Source organism: Netta rufina, assembly GCF_964035555.1.
Source record: "Netta rufina genome assembly, chromosome: 12".
NCBI lineage: Eukaryota > Metazoa > Chordata > Aves > Anseriformes > Anatidae > Netta > Netta rufina.
Window position 1 is genome coordinate 16214641 of NC_140135.1, and position 27801 is coordinate 16242441.

At 34.9% G+C, this 27801-nt stretch overlaps 1 protein-coding gene across 1 annotated transcript in view; it reads right to left on the reverse strand.

Moving 5' to 3' along the window:
- DIAPH2 (diaphanous related formin 2) overlaps positions 1-27801 on the reverse strand; it is a 184169-nt gene that overhangs the window by 40137 nt on the left and 116231 nt on the right. The window contains exons 26-27 of the mRNA XM_084294179.1: positions 20387-20522; positions 10844-10939 (exon numbers count right to left, since the gene is read on the reverse strand). Of these exons, the coding sequence (XP_084150305.1) occupies positions 10844-10939; positions 20387-20522 (232 nt within the window). The remainder of the gene's footprint in view (positions 1-10843; positions 10940-20386; positions 20523-27801) is intronic.

Below are 27801 nucleotides of genomic sequence, written 5' to 3' on the forward strand. Positions count from 1 at the left end.
TACAGACACACACACACAAAGTTTCCACTAGGCTGGAAAGCAGAAATCAAAATCCTAATATACATCTTATTTTCCTGCCTTTTTTTTTTTTTTTTTTTTTTTTGATTTTATATCAAGCACTATATCATTGAAAAAAATATTTGGGAACAGGAATTCCACTCAAAGAAAAGATCATCATAAGGATATTCAAGTCTACAAGGGAAATCTGGTAAAATGAAAAATCAGAAATGCAGAAAACTTTAGAAAAAGAAATAAAACAATTTTTAAAAACAGAACTAAATTAAACCTTCAGTTCAAGATGTCATGAAAATATTCTTGTTGGAATAAGGTAGACACAACAAATGCAAGAAATGCTACAAAAGAAACAGAAATATTCTGTGCTTTGTAACCATAGAAGAGTAGCTGTTAAAACTGCCTTGGACTTCTCTAACTCTTCTTTCCTTCTTACTGACTTGTGAAACAGGCAGTCAAATAAGAACAGAAAATACAATACAGTAGAGGTGGAGCTGTTTTCTGGCTACCCAGACAAAGCTCCAAGATTGCACTTGATGGGAAAAAAAAAAGTGATGGAAGAACATCCATCCGATTTAAAGAGTTTCACATCTGTTCTTCACAGATTAATAGAACAGTATTTGTTTCTTTTTAAGAGTACAGAAAAGAGAAAGAATATGCAGTCTCCTCTCCTCTGCATTTCAGAGAAAAATACAATCTTTTCAAGATAAGTACAGCTTTCTCTCTTCTAATACCACGAACAACACTTAAGTGAAGCGTAGTTAAGAGCATAAGGGTCACTCCAATACAAAGTATCATAATTTACATGCACACGTTTATCTTCAACAAATAATGATGTTTTGCTTGACAACAATTACTTGTCTTTCAAGTATGTAGTTCTACTGTTTATTATCATTCAAGATCACATCACTTCAAAACCTACATCAATACAATTACCAAATCTGTGAGCTCATTTTTAGAAAAATATATCAGAGTGCTCTCAGTATTTCAATTTCTGATACAATCTTTACAGAACACCAGCTGTTAATTTGATTTGGAGGAAAAAAAAATAGCTAAAAAAATGCAACAGAATGTCAGTTCAGATTGCTTGTAGATCATAAACTGTTAATTGTTTTAAATTTGTATGAATGTTTAGATGCAGCTGAAATCCTGAACTCCTCTACTTGATTGCAAAACCAGATACAATAGTGACTAAATTTGAACAGTGTTACTTGTTTATGTATTAAATGTCACCTGTTAGTTGCTGGAGCTGTATTTTTTTTTTAATTCCTTCCTTGATTTCAGATTGATTTTATTGAGATTTAACTATTAAGTTACAAGCAGATGTCTGACGTTTTAGGCAGAAATACATCTTTGTATTTTATAAATAGAATTAAAAAATACTCAAGCATAAAACAAAATTTTAAAGGTGAACACAACCTTTTATCCAAAATGTATCCAGATTTATGACACTCCTTAAAACACCAATAAAGTTACATGCAAGAATGTGGCAATGTATTGTAGTCTAAATTTAAAAGACTTGTCTAAAAATGTTCTTTAGTTGCCTTTTTAAGAAATCCAAGTGTTGTTTCTAATTCCAATATTGTTATTTATTCTACAATATTCCTCCTTAATCCTTGAAAAATCAAATTTCAAGAAAAAACTCTTAAATTCAAATAAGTTGTGTCATATTCAAATTCTGGCAGTCCAAAGCCATACAATTTTGTTGACTTTTTTTTTTTTTTTTGCCTAGAGAATACAAACTGTTCCAACAATATTTTCCAAAGGTATCCTACCAATTTCCCTTAATAGGTCATTTGCAAATAAATTCTTAAAAGTCCTTAGTAGTCGGAAGTCACAGTAACCCTATTTTAATAAGTCAATTAAAAAGTGTACAGTTAAAATCCACAGATACATTTACAGGTTTGAACTTTCTTCAACTGATGCTTTAGTGTTGGTGTAAGAATCCTCTTGCTGCATTTTCTTTTCTGAAATGTATTAATATTCTGGCAGCATGAGGATAATTTTTCCAGTATACATCAAAGAGCACAAAACTGACAAACTCAGGTTAAAGTTTCATACTTTATGCAGTGATGTTAAAGTCCTTCCAGGCTACATGAGCATCTTTGAAACAGAAGACATGAATATTAGAGCTTACATTAGTCTTTCTGTTCTTCAACACAGACTCTAAAGAAACCGCAGGGCATAGGAGATGTTTGGAAACATGGAAAATTCCAAGACACATCAAACTTCCAGACTACTCTTTTCATGTTGTGATTATCTTCTTGAGTTGGCTAACTACATGGGCCAGATGACACCTCAAGGAGCTGAAGGCAACAAAGAAAGTAAAAAAATTAAAAATGATCTGCAGTTGCAGAGAGTTTTGACAGTTTAAAACTTTGCTTTCTTGAAAATATCAACAGTTTTTTCCAGGTCAGGTATGTTAACCACACAAAAGAATTGAATATAGTACTGAAGATGTTATTTCTGACATCTGAAGTGCAGAATGCATTCTAAAATCAAGCATCAGACTACAAGGAAGGCGAGAATTGCTTCTAAAACAGCATAATAAGGGCAATGACTTAGGAGGTTTCAAACAGAACATGAGCGTTCACTTAGTATGGATCATAAGGTGCTTTATGCAGTTAGTCATCTTCCCTGCCCAAAACTGATTTATGAAATCTTGTTTGAATATTCAAACAGAAAGGAAATAATACTGCAGGTATCATTAGACAAAACAAGTATGACACAATCACAGGAAATTACAGAGCATTATGTGCCAAAATTCAGAAGAACCAAACCTACAAAGGGTAGCATCTAATCACAGAATCACAGAATTTCTAGGTTGGAAGAGACCTCAAGGTCATCGAGTCCAACCTCCAACCTAACGCTAACAGCCCTCCACTAAACCATATCCCTAAGCTCTACATCTAAACGTCTTTTGAAGACTTCCAGGGATGGTGACTCCACCACTTCCCTGGGCAGCCTGTTCCAATGTCTAACAACCCTTTCAGTGAAGAAATTCTTCCTAACATCTAACCTAAAACTCCCCTGGCTCAACTTAAGCCCATTCCCCCTCGTCCTGTCACCAGGCACGTGGGAGAACAGGCCAACCCCCACCTCGCTACAGCCTCCCTTGAGGTACCTATAGAGAGCGATAAGGTCACCCCTGAGCCTCCTCTTCTCCAGGCTGAACAAGCCCAGCTCCCTCAGCCGCTCCTCGTAGGACTTGTTCTCCAGGCCCCTCACCAGCTTCGTCGCCCTTCTCTGCACCCGCTCAAGCACCTCGATGTCCTTCTTGTAGCGAGGGGCCCAAAACTGAACACAGTACTCGAGGTGCGGCCTCACCAGAGCTGAGTACAGGGGGACGATCACCTCCCTCGCCCTGCTGGTCACGCTGTTCCTGATACAAGCCAGGATGCCGTTGGCCTTCTTGGCCACCTGAGCACACTGCTGGCTCATATTCAGCCGACTATCCACCATCACTCCCAGGTCCTTCTCTGCCTGGCAGCTCTCCAACCATTCCTCTCCCAGTCTGTAGCTCTGCTTGGGGTTATTGCGCCCCAGGTGCAGGACCCGGCACTTGGCCTTGTTGAACTTCATGCAGTTGACCTCAGCCCATCGGTGCAGCCTATCCAGATCCTCCTGCAGGGCTTTCCTACCCTCGAGCAGATCGACACACGCACCTAACTTGGTGTCATCTGCGAACTTACTGAGGGTGCACTCAATGCCCTCGTCCAGATCATCAATGAAGATATTAAAGAGGACCGGCCCCAGCACCGAGCCCTGGGGGACGCCACTAGTGACTGGCCTCCAACTGGACTTGGCTCCATTCACCACGACTCTTTGGGCCCGGCTATCCAGCCAGTTTCTAACCCAGCGAAGCGTGCGCCAGTCCAAGCCAAGAGCAGACAGTTTCTTGAGGAGAATGCTGTGGGAGACGGTGTCAAAAGCCTTGCTGAAGTCAAGGTAGACCACATCCACAGCCTTTCCCTCATCTACCCAGCGCGTCACTCTGTCATAGAAGGAGATCAGGTTCGTCAGGCATGACCTGCCTTTCATAAAGCCATGCTGACTGGGCCTGATCGCCTGCTTCCCCTGCAATTGCTGCATGATGACTCTCAGGAGGATCTGCTCCATGAGCTTTCCTGGCACTGAGGTCAAACTGACAGGCCTGTAGTAATAACCTGTATCTAGAAAACACTTCAGATTACGTGAAGCTTCAGTGCAAAAACAAGCCTCTGTAGACTATTTCAGAAAGTTCTCTGAACATGAAATGTTCTTATGATATGCCAGCAAATAATAATAGCTGGACATCACACATGCTGTCCTAGGAGACAAACAGAAAACTATAGTGTATTGAATCTGTACAGGGTAAATTGGAAGACCAAAGGTCTTCCTAAAGGTACTTTAATACCTGACAATTGATACTCAATCTAGTACAAAATGTTCTTATTCATGATTTTATTGTCCATTCTACTTTCCATGGTCAAAAATCACAGAAATGTCTGAAGACCCTGGACTGTTTGAGTACCTCTATACAATGAAAGAAGAACTTCTCTACAGGTTTTTATAGTCCATTAGATTGCTTTGTCTTTGAATCCTTCATCCTTTCAACTACTCCTCTAATGGTAAGTACTCTAACACAAGTGCAGTTCCAGCAAACTGCTAAAACAGATCTTTACAAGCTTATATATACCCCTAAGTTCTCACGTCAGTGCTAAAAAGCTTTCAAATTATTCAACAATACAAATATTTTTCAAATACAACACAGAAATACAGTCAAACTCTGTTCAGAGACAGACAGCATCTTTTTCTGAAATGTATATTCCTTAGTAATACAATCTATCTTACTACAACTGCAAATAAATATTCGGACTCCACAACAGTTCTAGCTTCCTTCAGATGGGTTGTCTACTAGAAGAAAACTTTCGGTAAATCTCCCTTTTTCATTCTAGTAAAGAAAATCTAAAAATAAAACATGCTTGTGTGTCATCCACCTTGCAGTGAGCTATGTCTATACACAAATAATGTGAATCACCACAGATTAATTTTATATTAATAAAATGATTAAGCTAATTGACTTCCATATAGTTGATTCAATACTGTACTAAATTTTAATCAGACCCCAGTAATAGTGGAGTTTGGTTTTGTTCTAAAATCAACTTAATTCAAACTCAAAGTAAGCCCTAAGAAAAGCCATAAAGAAATTGCGTCCTCTATTGTGTCCTGTTTTATCCATAATGCTTACATATATTAAAGCTACATAATTTGGCAATGTATTGAGATTATAGAAGGTAAATGCTGCGACCCCTAACGTTGGATTTTCTCCCACCCTCTTTTGCTTAGGAAATAAAAAATTTAAAAAAGCATTCTCTGGTCTGCTTAGTCTGGCTGACAGCTTCTATAGACTGACCTAATGAGCCTTTCAGCCCAAAGGTCTTCACACATCCCCTGATAAGTAGTGGAGTCAAGTTTTACTTTGGGCATTCTCATAAATTACCGTTACGTTCTCATGAATGATATCACTGGAGTTCAAAGGTGTCAAAAAAATAAAAACAAAACACACTGTTAAAACTTGAGGAAGATCAACTCCTGAGGAAACATTGAGGATTTTAATTTTCATCGATTTTATGTTATTTTGGAAGTCTGTTCACTTTGAAATGCAAAAAAAATCTGCACAATAATTGGACATTTCCCTAATTCAGTGCGACGTGTCTGTTGTTCTTCGTAATTTGATTTCATGGGGAAAAAACGCAGAAAGACTGTCATTACATTCCAATAATATGCTCGTGAAGTTACAGGCACACAGAAATTGTTGTACAGTTCTATATACCTGACATATTAAACAAAATAATCTTCAACAACAGAAGAAACACCTAACGCGTTAACAGAAAATGTACAAAAATACAGAAATAACACAAAAAATGAAAAGCAAAAAGAACAGAGCTCTGATCTGAATAGCACCACTATCTTGTTTATTTTTAGACATCCATGTGGAACGCACTGTACTGTATGCACATGGCTTTTAAATAGCAATATTATGATGTTATATACTTCCATGAAAGGGTAAAAGAGGATAAACTAATTCACATACTAGTTATAACATGCTCACGGAATCTTACAGCCTACACTGGCCTCCAAAAAAGAAATCAGGAATATATATATAATGCAGTGATCTTCTACTTAAACTAATGAAACCAATCATATCTAATCATAACTCCTGCAGTATGTTTTGAAATGGACTAAACAAAACCAACTCTTTGAATATTGGTGTCTAGTTTATACAGGATATAGATCAATAATTCCAGGTTTTGGAATTAAGAGTTCCTCAAAACATATCACCACTACAATTATTATTAACCTATATTGTCAAGTTCAGACCTGCTTTTATTCATCATTAAAAGTAACTTCACCCTACTTGTAGCAGCCTTTAAAATATTAGAGTATTTAATCTGAAATGATCTAGTAATACATTCAGTGATTAATTAGCACTGATGGTTTTTAGGATGTGAGAGCAATTCCTGAGCTATGTATATTACAAACTTAGCAGTTCAGCTACATTACACTGAGGCCATAATGTGCAACCATTAACGGAAGCACCTGTGCCAATGTTTCAGACCTGTAATGGGGATAGTGACATAAAGCTGCTTTAAAGATTTTGATTGACCAGGACAAGGCATACTCCTTGAAATTCAAACTTTCCTGGAGCACAAACTACAAAATGTAGTCTGAGAAAGTCTACTGCCATGCAGTCAGACCTGTATTCATTTAAGCCCAACATAATACGAATGAATGGCCAAAGACAGTTTGGAGAAAGATTAAAAAAAAAAAATCATGGGACAGAACCAGAAATAATATGCTATTAGGCAAAATATCCTCCTAAAATTATCTTCTCCACAATTCTTAAAACCATGAACATTATAAAATTCTGACCTAGTCAATATTACAAAATATATACTAAAAAAAAAAAAGAAAAAAAGAATCCTTCATATATAATAAGCTTCAAATATCAGGGTATGGTTTTTGGTAGCACTCATCTAATAATAGTAGTTTTAGCATAGAAAGAAATAGCACAGATTTTTAAAAAAATATTATACCTCTAAGACATAGTAACTAGACTTCTTACTAGATTTCTTATATGCTTCTTTTTCCCCTTTAAACACTGTGTTGACAAAAATTTGTGTCACGCTTAAGAAATGTTACATGTTACATATGACCATTTTTCAAATTCAAAGCAATGCTGTACTTTCCCCAAACACATGCCAATAGTTTATGTGTTTCCCTAGACACATGAGAAATACACAGTTCTTTCTCGTTTGAATGTTTCTAATTTTCTTTCCAGGTATTTCTGCATGCAAAAATGCATTGAACTAGGAATAATGCAGAAACATTTTTCTAATTCCACTATACTCATAAAACATCATTCCATGTCAAGCCCCAGTGTATCTCACATACCAATATCATTTCAGTATTCCTAAAACATCAGTAAAAAATGATACTACCTAACACTTTTTAAAGTTATTTTATTGATGCACAAATAAATCTTCTTAGTACCTCCACTACTGAAAATACATATTAAGTCTTCTGAAGACAAATGGACTTGGCTTTACTACACTGCAGGTGACTTAGAAGCCAGCATAGTTTATGCACTGGTGCAGTAGTTCAGAGCCACTCAAGATCTTTGCTGGGCTGGGATCAGCACTTTGTTAGACAAACCTAAAGACCATTTAAAAAACTGGCTGGTAGTTGTTTGGCTTCAGACTAGCTTGATGTTCAGGCTGTTTATGCCTGCAAACGGCTCTGGAATTATGCATGGATTGTTGCATAAAAAACAGACCCTTTAGAGAGTCAAAATATTCCAGTGTTACCATTACTTCTTGATCAACTGAAATTGAAAGAATCACAAAATTCTAGAATTCCAAACAGGTAGGCACTTTATTTTAGTGACAATTTTCATGTGCAAAACTTTGAATACCAGTATGATTTCAAAGTATGTTACCACACCTGATACAGAAGTTCTTTACTAACTACGTTAGTTGGAGTTCTGAAATCAATGGTATTACTGCCTGCCATGAAGTCCTTTTGCTTAGGCTAATCACAAAATGAAAGTCAGGTATACCTTTGATTACAAGCTTAAAAAAAAAAAAAAAAAAGAAAAAGAAAAAGAGAGAAAAAGAGGCTGCCAGAGAAAGACTGCAGCACCAATGCTGGTGTATGCTAGTTTAGAAAGACTTCAGAAATGCATCATTCATTTACTTGTCTATTAAATGAAGGAAGGAGAGTAGTGTCCACTGCCGTAAAGAGCTTTTCGATTTTCAGATAGATACAGTGAACACAGAGTAATACCCACCACTATCCTCATTTAATCTCATATCTTGAGATTAATCCCCACCCCTTTCTCTTGGCTGACCGTTCCCAACACTTCCAGGAAGTCCTTCTGGCCTCTTTCTCTAGTGTGGACTGCTAGCTTTGCATACTATTCATTAGTACTCAAGTAGTTGGTAAATGAGTACACAAACATCCTTTTTAAGTGTGTAAAAATGGTTTCTCTAATTTCAGGTACCACACAGAGATGTGGCCAAAATTCAGCCACCAATCTCAAGAAATTTAAGCCTTAACATCTAGCAAGACATACCTATTAAAATGGAAGAGTGTGAATTAAAAATAAATCAATATTCCTAAATGTGAGTAACTTATACATAACTCCTACGAAGTTATACAAAATTCTAACCACATGACCTTGGCATTCTCATTCTGGATGACTTTTTTTTTTTTTTGAGAGGCTAGTCACTATGAACATTTCTTCTGGTTCTCATAAAAACTTTTAGTTCTAAAGGTCTATTCCAACATGTAAGACATCCAAAGGGTTTTGGAATCCTAAACAAAGCTTCTAAGAGCTTCAGAAAAAACTGTGTCAAGTCAGCTCTCAGAAAAAAATACTCCATAAGATATACTCTATAGCTGTTTCAGGTACCTATGATGAAAGGCAAAAACAACTTTAAAGAAAGAAACAATTTCAACATCTGAAGCATTGGGCACAGCCCTGCATCTCACTTACATAAACTCAGATGTTATATGATGCAACTTACAGATGTCATGGGGCTGCAGCATAATCTTCAGTATTTCCATAATCATTAACAAGCAATGCATTTTTAGTGCAAAAGCAAACAGGCATTCTGCTATGCTTGAAATTTCATATATGTAGAGCCTTATATTTCTGGATCTCAGAAGAATTTGATGACTGCAGTAATGCCAGTGTTAATTTAAAAAAAAAAAAAAAGATGTGTTAAAAAGCTTGAAAGAGTGTTCTGATACGTTCAGTGTAAAATTTTATGTAATGCTTTTCCAGAAAAGCTAACAAAGCATACTTGACATACTACACTGAAATGGATTTAGAAGCACTTACACCAATAAAAGCAAGTGGCATATTATTTAGCATTACCTTGTGTAAGTTATTACTTAACACAAAGACACTTGTGTGCATTACCTAGCACATTACATTGTGTAAGTTCTTAAATGCTTTAGGTGAATTACAGAAACTCAGATGTAATGAGTTAACAATTAAATTGCACCTTTTTGAAGGACATGTTTAGAATTCGTATCACTTTCTGTTTATTCAGATAAAGGTCTTGTTTTAGAAAAAACAAATTAAAATGGCAACCAACAATTCAGAATTATACAAAGCAATATAAAACACACACACAAAGTCTAAAGTTCACAACACACTTCTCTAATTTACCAAGGATTCATAAGTACTTTACTGAAAAAATATATATATTTTTTGGAAACCTCACACCTTTTTTTCCAAGTATTACATAACCTCACTGTGTCAATGTGTCAAGAATCTCTTAAGTACCAAGATCTAAGGATCAATTTGAAAGAAACTAATCAGTTTTAAATAATTTCTCCAGTGAAAGGTAATAACCACAATAACACAGGAGAAAACAATATGAAAATTATTCAAACGTATGCAATTCCTTATTTTTTTGGCCTTATGTTCATATACTTATTAATTGTGAGGTGTTTTCAGACCCTCTTCATTCCCTTCATGCTTAAGGGCGTCACCCATGTAAAAACCTGGAGAATCTAGCCTAAGTAGGTTTTAGGTTAAAGCCTGCTTTAGTACTTTTTTTTTTTTTTGGTGTGTTTCTTTTTTAAAATGTAAAATATATTTTAAATAAAAAATTGGAAAATAGAGCATTCCGTGAGCTTTAATAAAAGGTAAATATATAGTAAATGCTATTTACAAACTGTATGCAACAGGCATACTTGTAAGGGGAGGAGAATGGAAAAGAGAAAACACTGCAACTGCTTAGCTCTTTCTCAAATTTCCTCACGACCTAACTTGCAGGAAGCACTAGTTGTTCAGACTACACCTGTAGAATACTATTGTCTTCTTCAAAAAGTAGATCATTTTTATTGTAAATCGACTTTCACAGCTACACAGAGTACATCTTCCAACCAAACAAGAACATATTTAAGACTTGTGCTTAAAAATGATGACCAGCTATATTCTTATACCAAACTCTTCCTGGTGTAAGAAGTTAACATTTTTCATCACTGCCTACAATAAACTGATTATACTTATGGTTTTAATGATTAAGACAGACTTGCTTTGTGCAGTCATGTTTTTAAATTACACTTGAAACAGAAGAACCCTTGTTATATTTCAGAGCCTCCAGTTACCTGAATATAAAACTATATTTAAAAATCTATGACCAAAAAGAATGAATTCCTACTGAATTTTCACAGTAGCTCAGTGGTTTCCAGAGAAAATTGTTTTTAAGTCTTGGCAAAATAACTTTTCTCCACTCAGTTCATAATTAAAAGTTTTAAGAAATCATCTTACCGTGTCCCCTTGGTGTTCGTTTCCTGCGATCTCTGAATGCTGCTCCTGACTGCAAGGCCTCAAGCAGACTATCCATCACTCCTGTCTCATCACCCTCTGAAAATAGGAAAAAGATATTATTAATCCCAGTGCAATTGAAATCAGAATGTTAAGGAAAAAAAAAAAAAGCTTACATAACACTTCCAAGCAACAGACATACGTCTTTATGTAATGGATGCTGTCAGCGCTTCAGGTATCCCTGCCTAGTTTTTATATGATGCTCCATTAAGTAAAATTTATGCCAATCCTACTGCTCTTCAAGACATGATCTTGTGCATTATTGATGACATTTTCAGCATGCAGACAGATGCTGTTGAATGACTGTAGCTTCACTGCTAAAATTCCTTTAAGAACATCCTGAAGTAGAAACAGGCCACTTTTTTGGGGATTTAATCAAAGCACACAGAAAATCTGATGAAACTGAATACCCCAAATATTGTAGTACTGCATATATATTTGTGTTGACTCTTATTTTTATGATGCACTGAATCTTTACTAGCCACGTACTACACTGCTACTCATGTAAAAGAATACCATGGATGACCTTAAGGCAAGGTAAAGAAAAGAAAGAGGAAAAAAAATGCAGTGAAACAAAGAGGTGCAATACTTCGTAAAAGCTGAATTCTATTTCTGCCAAATCTTCCTCTTGGTTTTCTATTTGATTCCCCCCTTCCCACTGAAGCAAACTGAAGCAAAGTTGCTGCTTTTAAATTGCTGGATTTTACGGTGCAGTATGATAAAAACAAGTACAAGGTTTATTTTTTACATATTTAAGTTGTGAACTTCCTTTGCATTTCAGACTGTTAATAAAAGTTGATCACAGCACACCACAAGAAAAAGTGGTCAAAGCTGCAATGTTACGAAACTGTTGATGAATACTTATTTTCCTGCTCACATCTGTGTTATAATCCAAAGCTAAAATATAGACTAGGCTCAGCAGGTAGGAGGTGAACGTTTTATTTATTTCTCTCAGACTTCAGGCTAATACAAATTACTCCACCAAAGAGTGGGAAGATAATTACTTTATGCAAAAGACTTACATTACTGGAAGATACTTCTGACTTGCACAAAATGTAGGAGTTTAAATGTACATTCAAGGCTCTCAAATGCTAAAGTTTAAAAACAGCTTATTAAGGCAAAAGGTATTCTGCCCCGGTTCCCGGTTACATTTAGATGCATTAGATTAAATCCAGACCTGATATAAGAGCATGCAAATCCTAAATCAATACCTGGTTCTAATTTCTACATAATGACTATCAGTATAATTACTTGGTAAATTTAAATTATATATCAATGTAATTTCAACTATTAAGTATAATATGCCACATATATAAACTTATCTTCAACGCCAGATGGAAGGGAGCAGAACAAGAGTAGCAACCTGAAGACTAAAATACAAGTCTTCCTGTACAGAAAATCTTCTTAATTTTCTTTGTCTACCTTACCATACACATGCTTATTCAATGGTTTATTGTTGGTTCTGCATTAAATTTATTTTCTAAATCAGAGATCTGTAAATACATTTTAACCAAACTATTATACTCCATGTTGATCTGAAACATCTAATGAATAATATGATTGCAATACACATAGCATTAGTTAGCATGTTAGAATATTTTATGTGTAGAAAAATTACAATCATTTGACCTTCATAAAAAAAATTGGCAGAATGTATGCAAAAAAACTTCAATACTCCATAGATGTTTACACAGCATTCCAGATTTTCTGCTGAGTGTGCTATTCTACCTGCTAATCACTGCGACTGCTAAAGAACACCCTATTTTGGGGTATCAAAATATACAATACAAAGAGACATGAACTACAGAAGCTGTAGAACACAGTGATGAGATTTTTAACTTCTCAAAGTGAAATTTATGCTGGGTATGCTCTCATCACTGCATCTTAATGAAAGTTGTCAGTTGACTAAATGGAAACTGGACAAAGTATTGCATTTTTAGTCAGCCTTCATTAAAATTCATAAATAATAATATTCAGTAGAAGTTTCAGACCTCACCCACAGTTTTTGCTGAGGTACTTCACATATTACAAGCTACCTCCTTGATTTATTTTAATACAGCCTGCAACAGTTTGCAGAGACAAATCAGCTAAGTCAAACAAACAAAAAAAAGTTTCTAAATTAACTTATTCCTAATCAAAATTGTCCATGAAAATATGATGTGGATGCCCATCCTTAGAAGTGTTTGAGGCCTGGGTGGATGGAGCTTTGGGCAACCTTATCTAGTGGAAGGTGTCCCTACCCACAGCAAGGGGTTGGAACTAGATGTTAAGTCACCTTCCAACCCAAAGCGGGTTAGCTACTACAATTTTAAAACGAAATATAATAACTGGGATAGCACTTTTGACTGGTGATGGTAAAACAACACAGCAGAATAGCTTAGGTCTTTTAAGTCACTTTAGTCGCTCTGGAGAATAGATTACAGAAACTGCTTGAAATCAGAACACGTCAGACCATCCATGCAAAACATGGTCCATCTCCTGCCTGTTTGGCTTCTTCTGAGCAGTAGCTGTGAATCTGAATTGGCTCCCAAGAGCCCCTGGGAACATGTTCTCATTTCTAGAGTGTTCTGCTGTCTTCCCTTTGATTTGTTCATGCTGAAGTTCACGTGATCATGAAGATCATGAAGAGAACACCCTTGTATTTTACTGGTGCACCTCCCTTTTCCAGTAAGGGCAATGTATTTGCAAAACAGGTTGTACTCTTTGGGTTTCAAATGCACTAATTGTAAACTAACTTAAATTAACACAAACGTAAGTAATTGCATGGCCATTTGGACAGAAGCTTTCTGGAACTTTGCAGGAAGTTTTTCTCAAATCTAGGCCCTTAGTGAAAGAGTCTTATCAAATGCCACTTTAGGTAACACATATCTACCTGCCTGCTTCTCCAGATGGTTTCAAATTTATACTCCTAATCACATCTTGCACTATATTGTCCTGCTTTGTTAGCACTTCTGATGAGTTACGTTTCAACAGTGGAACTACCAAAACGGTTCACTGCTCTTTCATGAGTCAAACCCATGTCTTTTATAAACTTTGGAAAAAAAAAAAAGACTGTGTATTCGTAACTAGTATTAGGATTCTAAAATGCAATATATTCACTTAAGAAGGTCAATTTTCAGTGTCTTTTGGCAAGTATGTATTTATGTTTTCATACATTTGTATGTTATTCATCTGCTAAATTCATTTTGCAAGCATAATAAATATCTTCAGGAAGCAGTCTTCCTTAGCATTTTGCACTAGAATACAATCTCATGACTGTTATTTACTTTCTAATTAAATGGAGAGCAAGTTTGGACGGTATGACTGATAAATGAACCTATACCTCATGTCAGTTTACAAAAGAAGGGAAATCCTTGCTTACATACCAATTAAGCATATTGTTTATGATAACCTGACCTCAGGCTTATATCAAGTTAATAGAATGAGAAAAATGTGCTTTGTTACACTGGCAGACCACTAAAAACAATTTCTGAAACGTGCACACTTATTTTCAGAAAATGTCACAGTGGTCAAGGTCTACTTCAACAGGAATGTATTTAAGTGAAATGTATAAATATTACCCCTGGGGATCATTTGCCCCTTGCAAGGATGATTTACGCACACACGTGTGCACAGACACTGCCTCTGTGTGACAAGGAAATGATTGTGTGGCTCCAAAAAAAAGAGAGAGAAAAATACCATAACAATTGAAGATATCCATAATGAAGTTCCACTATTGTTTCAATGGTTACAATTCTGTTACGGTATTAAGCAACTTGTAAGTGACATAATTAGCTGACACAACACTTTTAGCATTAGAAAATCACTTAAAAATTGCTGATAGTTAATGACTCAAATATTTTATCTAAAAAAAAAAAAGAAAAAAAACACAAAAATACATATAAAAACTAAAAAACTCGCAAACATTATGCAACTTTCTGCTTCCAACAAAAATGTATACTCTGCATACTAATCCAGAAGCAGTCTTTGTTTCCGCTGCACATTAAAAAAATTAAATGCAATATCATTACTTTATTATTATTTTTTAAACTTCTCCCAGTGGATTACAGAAGTCACCAGTGATCAGAGATTTCAAGTTCAAAGTTTGACTGTACAACTAACAAACAGCCATGAAATTAATGTCATAACGTTCAAATTACTTTAATTTGGCATTTATACCTGAGAAAAAGAAATCCACTTTTATCACTAAAATAAGCATCATTTGATGTCTTACAGAATTTAACCTTTTAAGTATATATACATTTATATATTTTGGCAAATGAACATTACTTAATTCGTGAAGTTAACTTTATCTATACAACTATTAAACAATTTTGGGAAGAATGTTTTAACACTAATCATACAGTAAAAAGAGGCTCATTAACATGGTATTCTTTCCCACATAATTAGGGAAATTACTGTTGTTAAGACAGCATCTTAACAATCCTATTACAAATGAGATACTATAACCACAGAGAAAACAATCATTCCACTGAGACAAAATTTAGACACCAACCTTGTCCCCAGTTTAAATGGGGACGCAGTTCCATTTCACAACAGTTCAACGAGCAATTCTGTTATCCTGATTTCTGCACTATAGAAAAAGCTATTTGATCAACTAATTATTGCAGAAATGGTTTTTAACATTGGCAGTTCTACAAAATAGATGAATATAAATTTAAATAGCAATTATATTGGATAAAGAATATAAAGTATTTTCGAAAGTAACAATACGTGCTTTTGAAAATAAGAATACTTTTTCTACCAAGGAAAAAGAAAGTTGAATTTGCATATATTAAAAGTTAACACTTGCTACTGTCCAGTAAACACTTCCAAAGAAGCCTTATTTTAAGTGAAAGAATCTAATAGCACTGCCTTTCTTCACCTGTAATTATCCCGACTAGATTTCAGTCTAATGATTTTGTTTTTTTCCCATGACAATTTACCCCCATGAAATCTTTTCATTTTGCCTACCATATTCATAAACAGTTTTCCATTACTTTTTTTTTAAAATTTGAGATTATATTTTCATTTCTAATTTCTTTTTGTCTACCAGTCCATGCTTACATCTATTTGCGTCTTTTGAGATGGTTTTGATCTATATTAACAGCAACATTTACAGTAGTTTTGATTCTCCCCCCATTTTCCATGTGGCTTCAAAATACTGCATAATCACGGCTTATAATTTTTGAGCAACTCATGTAATTGGAGAAGAAAATATCAAGCCTTGTTGTACTTTTACTGATATTTTTGACCATAATGTAAATCTCCATTTATTTTTTTCCTTTCTTCTGTGAAGATTACATTTCAGCATATTCAAATGGACCATTGACATCAATATGAAACAAAGACTTCACAAATGAATTCTAACACTGATCTCATTGGCATCCAGCACCATAAACGAATAATTAACAGAATGTAAATATGCCTCATGTTTTACCATACCAGGTACCTCACGCAATCACTAGCCGAAACAAACTCAAAGGATTAAGGCTAAGATACTGTCAACATAATATGCATCTCATAATAAAGTTAGTATGTATTTCTGTTTATGCTAAAGGACATAGAAGGAACACAGCAATTAAGAAAGCATACAGTCAGTAAAAAAACAAGCATGACCTTCTTGAATTGCACCCTGCAATTGCCAATGCAAGTGTAAACTTTTCAAGGAAACAACTGAATTATTGCTGATACTAGTACATAGCAATGTGAATAAATGGCAGATGAATTCTTATAAAACAGTACTTAAAAAGGGAAAGCAGGAATATCCATCAACCACTAGCATAGAACTTAATTTCTGTTATCTTCATCTGCATTAGGGAACAATGTTAATGTGTCTTCAAAATAATTTATTCAATACGATTTGGGACTAAGCAAGTTCATTCTATCTTTTATCCCAATAACTTCAGATAAAAGGTGATTCTAATCACCATGGTAATCAGACATAGTGAAGAGCAAAACTGCTTCTGATTAAATAACATTTGCATCAGAATTGCTGTTGCACGTTTTTCAGCTCCTTGAAAGCTGACTTCAGTTCTTTTTTCCTCTCTTGTTCACTTAGAAGCAACATTGCAGGGATTTTGCAGATGTTAAGTCACGTGGAAGTCATGAAAACACTATATAAACATATAGCCCACCTACTACAGCTCTCACAAAAATGTAGACCACTGCTGTAAAATAAAGAATGTTCTCTTTTCATAGAGCTGGCAAGCTGTAGAGAAAAGATTAATTTTCAACTAGGCAACTAAAAATTTTGATAATAGATTCTTCAAATCACATTTTTTTTTCATCAGCACTTAAGCATCTACTTTTAGTTGCATGTCAATGTCTTTCTCAAAAATGCTTGAGCGTGTCACATAGGGAAGAATGAAATATTCTGAAAATATTTCTCTGAAATTTTGATTTGTGTCATCAGCCGAGCACTACTTAAGATCTTCTCCATCATGCTGCTGTTATAGAAAAAAATCACAAAAGCTATCTTTGACTCAAGCCACTACACCATCTTTTCTGTTAAAAACAGCCCAATTGTATGGGCATTTGAATGCCAAGTAATACAAAATCCACTGACTTCAACTAAAGAAACTTGATGGAAATTACTTCAAAATAAATTATAGGCTGAAAAGATCTTATTGTTGTTTAATGTTTTATTTTTGATTAACTGAGAACCGACTAACCTGTCTATATCTATTACAGTGCCTATTTATGAAAAAGAATAGGCATAAATATAACATAGGCATAAATAGGTATAACGTATATGTTTTTTGAAGCAAAAAGAAGAGTATATGTTGAGTAAGCTCCTAACGTTTTGTTTTTTTGTTTGTTTTTAATTCATATGTTTAATTTAATATTTGATTTAATAAAATTAAATAGTAATATTAAATATTAAATTCAAAAGTTAATGTTTAATTTAATATTTTAATTTATTTATTTTAATTTACTTATTTTAATTTATTTTTGAAGGTATATATTTATTTTGTCAACTATCAGTCCATCTTGATTTTGTATGAAACACCTATATTTGGAAATGCGTATGTCTTTTGAGGCTTAGAATCACTTGATTTTTTATGTTGTCCGTTGTAAATCACTTCAAAGCTTATATTGAGTTGAGAGATCTTCTATATTACATTTCTCATTCCACATCTTTGAATGCTTAGTAGGATTTATGTAAGTACTGTGTCAACTGGCTGATATGGCATCTCAATTAAACGAGACACTCCACAAAGCACAAAATACTAGTGAATTGAGTAACCTGGTCTTTATAATATTGGCAATTTTGAAATTATTTTTATAGCTAGGAATTAAAGTTCTTGGACAGTTGTTGATTCTGGCCACACTGCAGTCTTCTGCTCTCTCGCACCAAGAAACAGAAAAGCAACTAATTCTGACCTGGATGTTCCAGTGACTTACACATTTGTGTGAAAGTTTTCTTGCTCTTACTTGGTTATAGAACTGCACCCTTACAGGGCTTGAAAATATAGGAATCCTATTACTATTGCTCTGACCCGAGAGGCTGTAGCGATGTTTTTTGTTTGTTTTTGTTTTCTTTTTAATTGAAGATACAGCTGAAGAAATAACTAATGTGTAGTTCAGTTAAAACACCCTTCAGCTGAAATTACCTTGTCAAAATCACAACTCGAGAGGACATATGTGTCCTTCCTCTAAGTCTTCTGCTTCACATTTGCTTAGACAAATTTGTGAACTATTTATATAAGCAGCAATGAGCATACAGAAGTAGGTATATCAAGAAAAAAAATATAATTATAATTAGTTAAAAAAAAATGAATATCAGTGTCCTGGAATCTAGTGGGGATAAAGCTATCACTCGACTCCACCCCTCCTACCATGGCAGTAGAGTTCTAATATGCAGTGCATTTGAAGTGCACTGATATCAAATCTATTCAAAAATTCAGAATGCAAATAAAGCTTTTACTTTCCCCCAGTTCTTCTTAACACAGTCTGGAAACACAACAGAGAATCTATCATTTGTAAAACATATAAAGTAAACACAGTAAAAAAATATCACTAGTAAATAAAATTTATCCACTGCATCCATTTTTAGTTTTGAAGACTGATATGGTTCCTCACTTTCACTAAAATAAAAATATAAAATTTCTAACCACAAAAAAGCACAGAACTGTGACACTTGGTATACATATGTCAATAAAGATAAAATAGTATAACTTCCTGAAATCATTGCAAATATGACTCAATCTGACAAAGTAACGTGTAAGTAGATGGTATATATTTAAGATACACTGTTATTACTGTAACTGTATACCTGATGTAAGAATTTCAGTTAAAAACAAATATAAATGACTTAATGGTTCAATGCAAGTATCTGATCGGTATTAAAAAATACATATAGGTCCCAAAGGAGGTTTCTGGAACACAAGTCCTATGAGGAGCGGCTGAGGGAACTGGAGTGATAGGAATGCCCCTGTGATTCTTAAAGTGAAAATATGCTGGTGATGGCAAATCTTAGGGTTGTAATTGCTCTCTGAAGAGCACAGGGATGGAGTAAGGAACTTGAAGAACAAAGCATTCTCAGTACTGCATCTACAAGATCCATGTTTTGACTACGGCTGTACCAGAGGTACATATCACCTTAAACACAAGTTCATTTAAACCACAGACTAAAGATTAAGCCTACCAAAAACAGAGACTGTAGAGGATCATGGTAGCCAAACCAGAAGGAGAGGATGGTGACCTGACACTCCTTAAGTGCTAGCTGTCAACACACAAGTCACACATTTTCACTGGTCACAGGAAATTTACTTATTTGCAAGAAATACCAGCATTCTAAGTACATTTGACACCATACATCTGCATAAGCAGTGTTTCTGCATGACTGCCTTATCAGTGATTAAAATGCTGACCAGAATCTTGTCCTTCCATGACTTAGATTATTTTCACCTTCACAGCCATCCTCAAAGATGTTGCAGTGGGCTTTTTTTGCCTGGCCTAGCGTTTCTCCAGTGTTTTCCATACAATCTTCTCACAGCTGACAAGCTTAACACTGCTTTTTATAATGCTGAAATATAATTCTACACTTAGGCCCTGAGCTCAACCAGATTTTCCAGATCATAATAGGATTGTTGGGAGAACATACATTATAACATGGAGCCTCCAAGCCCAAGAAGGAAGACATAAATTGCCACAGTATCTTGATTATAAAGATGTTCACAGAATGAAATTAACAACAAAGCAAGTAAGATACTACTTCTTGGAAGTAAATCCTTATGAAAAAATCAATTAACCGCAACAAAGGGAAACAAGGCAATAATTCACAGCAAAATGGCTTGAAAGGAACATTGTACATAGTAAATGACAAATACAGAATTATAAAATCAGAAAGGCCAAAGCAAAAGAGTTCTCACTGGAAAAGTTTACCTTTTTTTTCTGCTTGCAAAACAGACAGCAAGTATTTTTCATATTGACCTGGAACAATCTTCAGCTCATTATTCCCCCCCCCACCCAGTTATTTCTCTAGTAAAAATGATGCCTTACCTTTGTTCATATCAATCAACTGCTGTTTCTTCTTCTGTCTCTCCAGTTTCTCTCGTTCAGCCTTTTCTTTTGCCAGTTTGGCTCTTTTCATTTTTTCTTCCATTTCTCTTCTTTTGTTGTTTTCTTTTAAAGCCTCCTGCATTAGATAAAAAGAACATGGAAGTCTACACACTGAGGACTAGAAAAAAATAACAAAGATTAACCTTGTTTGCACAGATATGCATTTATATTTCACATAAGTGAAAAAATAAAAAGGAACTGCTACATTTTAAGCATTGTCAGAAATTTTAAAGAAAAAATAATTTACCATACTATTATACACATTACTAGATAATCAGAAGAATGAAATTTGAAATCACTTTACGTTTATGGTGATTAAAAAATTCCAGATAGTTCAGCAGCAACATGTATGTTTGTTTGTTTGGATTTGCTTTTAAGACTGAATCTAGCTTAAACCAATAGCTTACTTTTAAGAGGAATAAGTGTAGATGAAAGCAAGTTTCTGTCATTATGCAGTTCAACTACGAGTAACTAAAATTAATCTACCAACATTTAAGCTACAATTCCTCAAATATTTTGAAATATACCGAAATATCCAAAGCAGTCGGCATTGCTTAGCTACACAAAACATATCAAAATTAATGGAAAATAGTTGAATTTGTGGATCAAGACAGCAAATCTAAAGTCTCTTTGATGACAGGTTACACAAAGTGCCATGCTAAAAGCTATAAACGTAGAGCACTCCTGGATGAAAACCTTCCACAATCCTTCCTACATTTAATCTAGAATATATCCTCCTTTTCCAAATGAGATTTTGGAAATGAGTCTTGATTTCCTACTGTGTTGGGTTAACCTGGGCTGGCTGCCAGACACCTTCCAAGCCACTCTTTCACTCTCCCTCCTCAACAGGACAGGCAGAAAAAAAAAAAGATGAAAAGCTCATGCGCTAAGACAAAGGCTGGAAGTGGCTGTTTCTGGCATGGGGCAGGTCCAGTCTCTCCTCACATAGCCTCTCCACAGTGACCCCTCTCCACGACCAACACCTGGACACACAAACCCAATCAACTTATCACGTCCTCAAAACCAGTCATAATTCCTATTGCACTCCTTGCTCTCTTAAAAAAATAAATACTTGAGTTCCTTTAAGCTTTTACATAAGATCTTCAATACATCCTTCATTTCACCCTTTCTAAGATTCATTTATCATTAGGAAATTCACTGAAATCCATCATGATTTAATTTTGCATAACATTATAAATAGACATGATAAATGTTAAGGGTAGTTTTCTTATTTATATTCACAACTAGACATTTATTGCTCCCTTTCCTCTCCAACAGTACCCTAATACACTCTACCTACAAGTAGTGTAGGTCTGGGCTTCAGGTTATTTTGGACATTATGTCCAACAAAACAGTTACAGTAAAGGGGTGACTGGATCTAAAACCATCCAGCCTCTAAACTGCCTAACTGAAAGGACATTATATGCAAATACACAGTTCATAAATACAAAATATATAGTTAATAAAATACGCTACCCACTCATGGCAAAAAAAAAAAAACATTCAAAACAGAGACAGAAATCCAAACGGGGCATCACATTAACAAGTCTCTAGGGCTCTTGGTTCCCAGACTGGCAGTTTTGGAACTAATAGAATGAAATGGAACACTGCACCCATACAGTTTCAGAAGGCTTTTCATAGCAATGGTAGAGTTACTCTACTTATTCACCCTTGGCTTCACTGTAGTCGCCCAGCAATTCTTTAGTAACGGTGTTGTATTCTGATTAGTATTTAGCAGATCCTTTCCTGCTATCCCTTATCCTCTTGAACCTCCTACCCACTCACCCACCCAATTTTATGTCACATCCCTTAAAACTGACCATCTATTCTTTTCCTTTACATACCACTTCAAAATGAGGACTGAAAAAAGAAAACAATTTGCTATTTGACACATCAACATTGTTTAGTGAAAGTATTCCTTTTCCTTCAAAAAAGTGTCTCAGAACGAGGTCACACAGAAAGTACTTGTTTATCATAACTCTCCACCAGCTAGTTCCACATTTGCTATGTTATTTACTACTGTAGACAGTCAGACAATAGCCTGAAATATATAACTCACAAGAACATATTACCAGATGTTTTTCAAGCTATGTGCTGAAAGCAAAATAATTATATGTTCATCTGCATTTATAAACATACTTTATATTTGAATTACCATCGACCATACTTTTTCAAAGCTAGTTGAAGAAGACTCTAAATAAAGGTAAAGAGACCTTTTACTCGGATGAATGGTGTTGTCTACAGAATTTGCTCTACCTCAATTATAATAAAAGTCCTTTAAGTTTCCCTCTACTTAATTATTTGTCACCCTCATGTGGCTTTGATTCCTTCCTTATTTACTCTTTGCTCAGTTTCTAGACCTCCAGACTGTGAACTAGCCCAGTGATTTCTAATATAAAGGTAGAACAAGTCTGCACATGACTTACCATGGTGTGTAACTCATGTCTTACCATTCTAAAGTCTAGAGATGTCACATGATTAAAATGGGGCATTCAATTTTTTGGAGTAATTCATACAGCAGCAAAAGTGTATGGGACATCTAAGTGCATACATTTTGAGGCTAGTGGTTTCAAACAGCTGTAACAGATTGCTTTTACAAAAACTTATGTACACAGTAACATTAGCAGGAACATGACCTATGCTGATACTATAAAATAAAAAGTAAAACAGAAAAAAAAGAGAATTATAAACACCCTTCAATGCTACACCTTTTTTGAGAAAAACTAAAGTGGTTGAGTTCTAAAAAGACACCTATTAGGTTACGTTCATTCACTTTTACGCATGCTGCCTCTGAGATGTTAGATAATCAACTTATCATCATTCATTCTGCAAAGTAATAGAAGAGAGTACTTGATTTTTATGCATAAAAATGCCACTTTAAATTGAATTTCTACACCACTTTAATAGCATAATGTGGGACACCCACAGAAATTCATTCTCCATGCCTTAAAAATAATACTTGCAGATCACTCAGACCTTCCCTAAATTTGCCTTGCGCCAGCAAAATATGTGATTCAATATACAAGAAATAAAGAATTGCATCATAAATCAATAGGAACAGTGAACTCAAATTAACTGGAAATTCATGTATACAGAAAGAGTTAAGATGCAGCAGATTGCTCAATGTGTTCATATAAAGATCTTTCATGAGTGTTCCATGGAGGGTAACATTCAAGTTATCTTTATGACAATAATGCAAAAGAGATGCAGCAACCTAGAATTAAACAAGAACAGAAATACTGAATTTCCTGATGGGTGGCTACAAAACAGTAAGTAGAAAAGATTATTTAGGATACTGTCCCGTGCTTCATGAATCCTAACCATTATATCTAATATAAAATATCTTTGGGATGCTGTCATTGCAGGTCAAGCTCACCCAGGACCAGAATACTAGAATACAACCCATTTTTATTTAAGTACATTCATAATGTAATCAGAAGATTTTCTTACTCAAAAAGCAGCAATTACAAAAATGTTTTCTAGGAGAGGGAAGCAGTCACCACTGATAGAAGTTCACCAAGTATAAAAAATATTCTTTTGCTGAAGGAAGAAGCTTCTTTGCATTTTGTAACAACCATGCCTATAAATGCCAGATTTCACCTCTCTATTTTTTTATTTACTTCCTCCAATTTTACTGTACTTTTATAGACATTATTGCAACATTGCTTTTGGACTTAATATTCACCCTTAAGACTACCTGCATGAAATGGGGGGACCACAGGGAAAAAGAAATTAAAAGTGGAAAAAAAAAAAAAAAAAAAAGAAAAAATTAAGAGCTGTATAAAGAAAAAAAATCCCCATCTAATGTTAACGTATGTATTTCATACACCTTTCATAAAGCATACAACCTCATTAAAAGGAAATTTATGTGCATTTTTAAATGCAGGCATGAAAGATTGGGTGGATATTTGTAAACACTCTAGCGCCAACAAACATCCAGAAAGTGACAGTTGTGATAAAAAATATTTCAGATCATTTGATATAAAGTTTGTGAGACAGCAGGCTAAAGTGAAGAACCAAAACAGAAAAGAACAAACAGGCATCTTGCTTCAGGCAACTGATTAATCATTCATTGATAAGAGCCTGAAAACTATACCAAACCAAGCATATCAGGTTGCAATTGTTCCAAGGCTACACTGCAAATGAAGGACAAGAGAAGTTTGTGTTTACTTTCACTGAAAGGAAGGACTAAATCAATATTACCTAAAAAAATATATTTTCCAAAAATGTCCCAAATATGAAAAGCATATTCTTATTCTGTGGATCTACTATTATACATGTATATGTAAAGTGGAAAAAGCCAAAATCACTACTTTTGATTCAATTTCCCTGTAACTGTCAGCTCTGACAGAGAAGAAAATATATAATTCCTCCCCACACATGCATGTCCCAGCTTGATTTTGAATCACGTTTCATTTACAAAGGAAGGTCCTCATGCTCAAGTGCTTTACATAGATCTTGTGATGTTCCTTGAATACAATGAGGTTATGAAGATGTATCTAAGCACTAAATCAAAGAAATAAACCTAGGTAGAGGTGATGCAAAATTACTTGTTAAAAGCTCACTTCTAAGGTTTAAATATTCTACCTAATCTTAGAAGCAGCACAGCCAAGTAAAGACCAAGAAAGGCAGGATTTCCAACTGCAAGAGGTAAAGACAATTTCTGAGGTAAAGCAACACAAACTTGATTTAGTCCTCTCACTACACTCTTGGCTCTAATTATGTTTCTTCCAAAAAGCGTAGAAAAACCTAGAAATAAAAAGTGAGCATATATATTTATAGCATATATAAATAAAACAACTGTGTTTCATCCATCCATATTTCTAGATTGATTCACTAGGCTGCAGCTTAATGAATTGAAATGGCTCAAAAGGAATGTTTGGTTAGATACGTCATAGGTGCTCTAAGTTTATTTGGTTATTTGCAACCATATGACAGGCAGTTTTGCAAATTTAAATGTGAATTCCTAAGTATGCAGAGCCGTCTTCTCCTAACATCACAAAACAGTGCAAAAAATGATTTACTTTCACACAGCTTGACAGATACAGATAAAGAACTAGCTATGAGATTAATTTGGTATTTGACTGCAAACTCTGTGTGAGGGCAGTCTTAAAGATATAAAAAGATGAAAAAAATGTTCATAAATAAGTCAATTTCTGTTCAACAAGCCAACGTCTATTTCTCTAAAAAAAATAAAAAAAAATTAGTCAGTGATATCTACCACTCCCACCCCTTCTCCAAGTATACCAAGACATTCCAGTGGCAGTCAATATGTCTCAAAAAACAGAGGAAGGTCAGCTACTATACCTGCTTACATGGCCTCCTTGTAATTTCCTTTTCTGCTGTTATTCAGGGATAACAGAATAACAGCTTATTTATATGGAAAATCTTGTTGGAAAATAATTTGGGAAACTACTGAACTAAAATAAGTATCACTGTATAGGTGATACATATATATCACTGTATAGGTGAACTTGTGGAGGTGCATTTATTAGGTAGTTTCTCTCCAACTTGCAGAAGAATTAATTAGAAAATGTATGTATTATTTATTTCAAGAAATCAAAAACTGGCATTATTTTCCAATTAATGTATGCCATTTCTGACAATGACCATCACAGTCTTGAACATATTTTCAAAAGACCAGATGCTATGTAATATGAGCATTACGAAAAAACATATCATGCAACGAGCATATATTTTATATATGATATACAGATGTGTACATGTGTATACATACATACATAAACACAGATTTCTCTGTGACCATTAAATGTGCCTTTCAGAATATATTTCTGATTAAAGATGAGCCTAAAATTAAAAGATATTGATATATTTCATCTTTTTCAAAAACACTAGCTGAATTTCATTATTGTATAGCGTAACAATCCTATCTACAGTTGCAAATGAAAGAAGAGAAAGCAAAATGCCGTAACAAAGAGAGACAGTAATTTATTTAGTCAGCATACTTGCTTCCACACAGCAAAATTATACATAGAGTCACAGGTTAAGCAAAGGGAAATAGTAGTTAAAGCTGTTATACAAAGCTAACGGAAGAAATGTTAAGATTTCCTGAATGGCTCTGTTGAATTCTAAGTGCTGATGACTGGCCTTTATCTAGAACTATATATGCTGTAGACTCAATTAAAACACAGCATATATACACACACACACAGATAACTGATCTTCAAGGAAAACCTTCTCCAAGCACTAAGACCACCATCCTGTCATGCAGGAAGCTGAGGAGGTTTGGCAGGTTTAAGTGTGGTTGAACAAAGAACTCTTGATGTAGCTCTGATGTAAAACAGAGAAGTTGAAAGCTAGAAGCATGGTTATGCTACCCAAGAGAAATACAGCACTACTGCACAGGGAGGGAAAGAATTAAGAAAGCCAAAGCTCAGTGGGAGATAAAATTGGCAAGTGATGTTAAAGGCAATGAGAAGGGCATTTACATCTACAAAGGCTGACTAAGGAAGAGATTGTTCTGCTGCTGAATAGACCGTGGAACCTAACCTCAGAGTCTCACATACTCAGTACCTTCTTCATCTCAACCTTTACCATCACTGTCTCACAGGCTATCAGGGCAGCTGACTGATGTCATTGCAAGGCCTCTAATTCATCAAAAAGCTGCAGGACTCAAAGGACATCCCTAATGCCTGTGAAAAGCAAGTGTAATTCTCATCTTAAAAAGAGTGAGAAAAGCTTGGCGAACTTCATACTACTCAGCCATCACTTGTGTTTTCAGGAAGTTCATAACATGATTCCTTCTGGAAGCCATTTCCTGTTACACAAAGGACAAGATGCTGACTGGAAACCAAAAGAATGGACTTAGCAGGGACAAATTGTGCCTGACCAACCTGACTACCTTCTATACTGAAATGACTGACTGGCTCTGTGGAGGGGAAGGCAATGCATGTTTTGTTGTTGTTGTTGATCTTGGCTTTAGCAAAGCCTTCAACACAGTCTCCCACAGACATGGTATCTCAATTCATAGAGATATTCAAAACATGGTCCCACGCAGCTTGAACTAACTTCTGCACTAGCCCTGCTTTGAGCAGGATGTCAGACTCAATGACTCTCTACTATGTTCTTCCACACTAAATTACCTCATGATTCTATGGTATGTCTTATTATAAACATTCACACCAGAAAAATTAGCAACAAAACCAAAAGCAGCAATCTGAAGAACTCCTGAACTTTTAATTGTTAGCAGCTGTAGTACAAGAAATAACACAGGAGAAAGACAAACAAGAAAAGCCAAGTCATGCATATTTCAAAAAATATCTCGAATTATATTTTGGCCATTTACTTCAATCATTTACCATAAATGGGGAAAAAAAACAACACTTAGAAGCAGC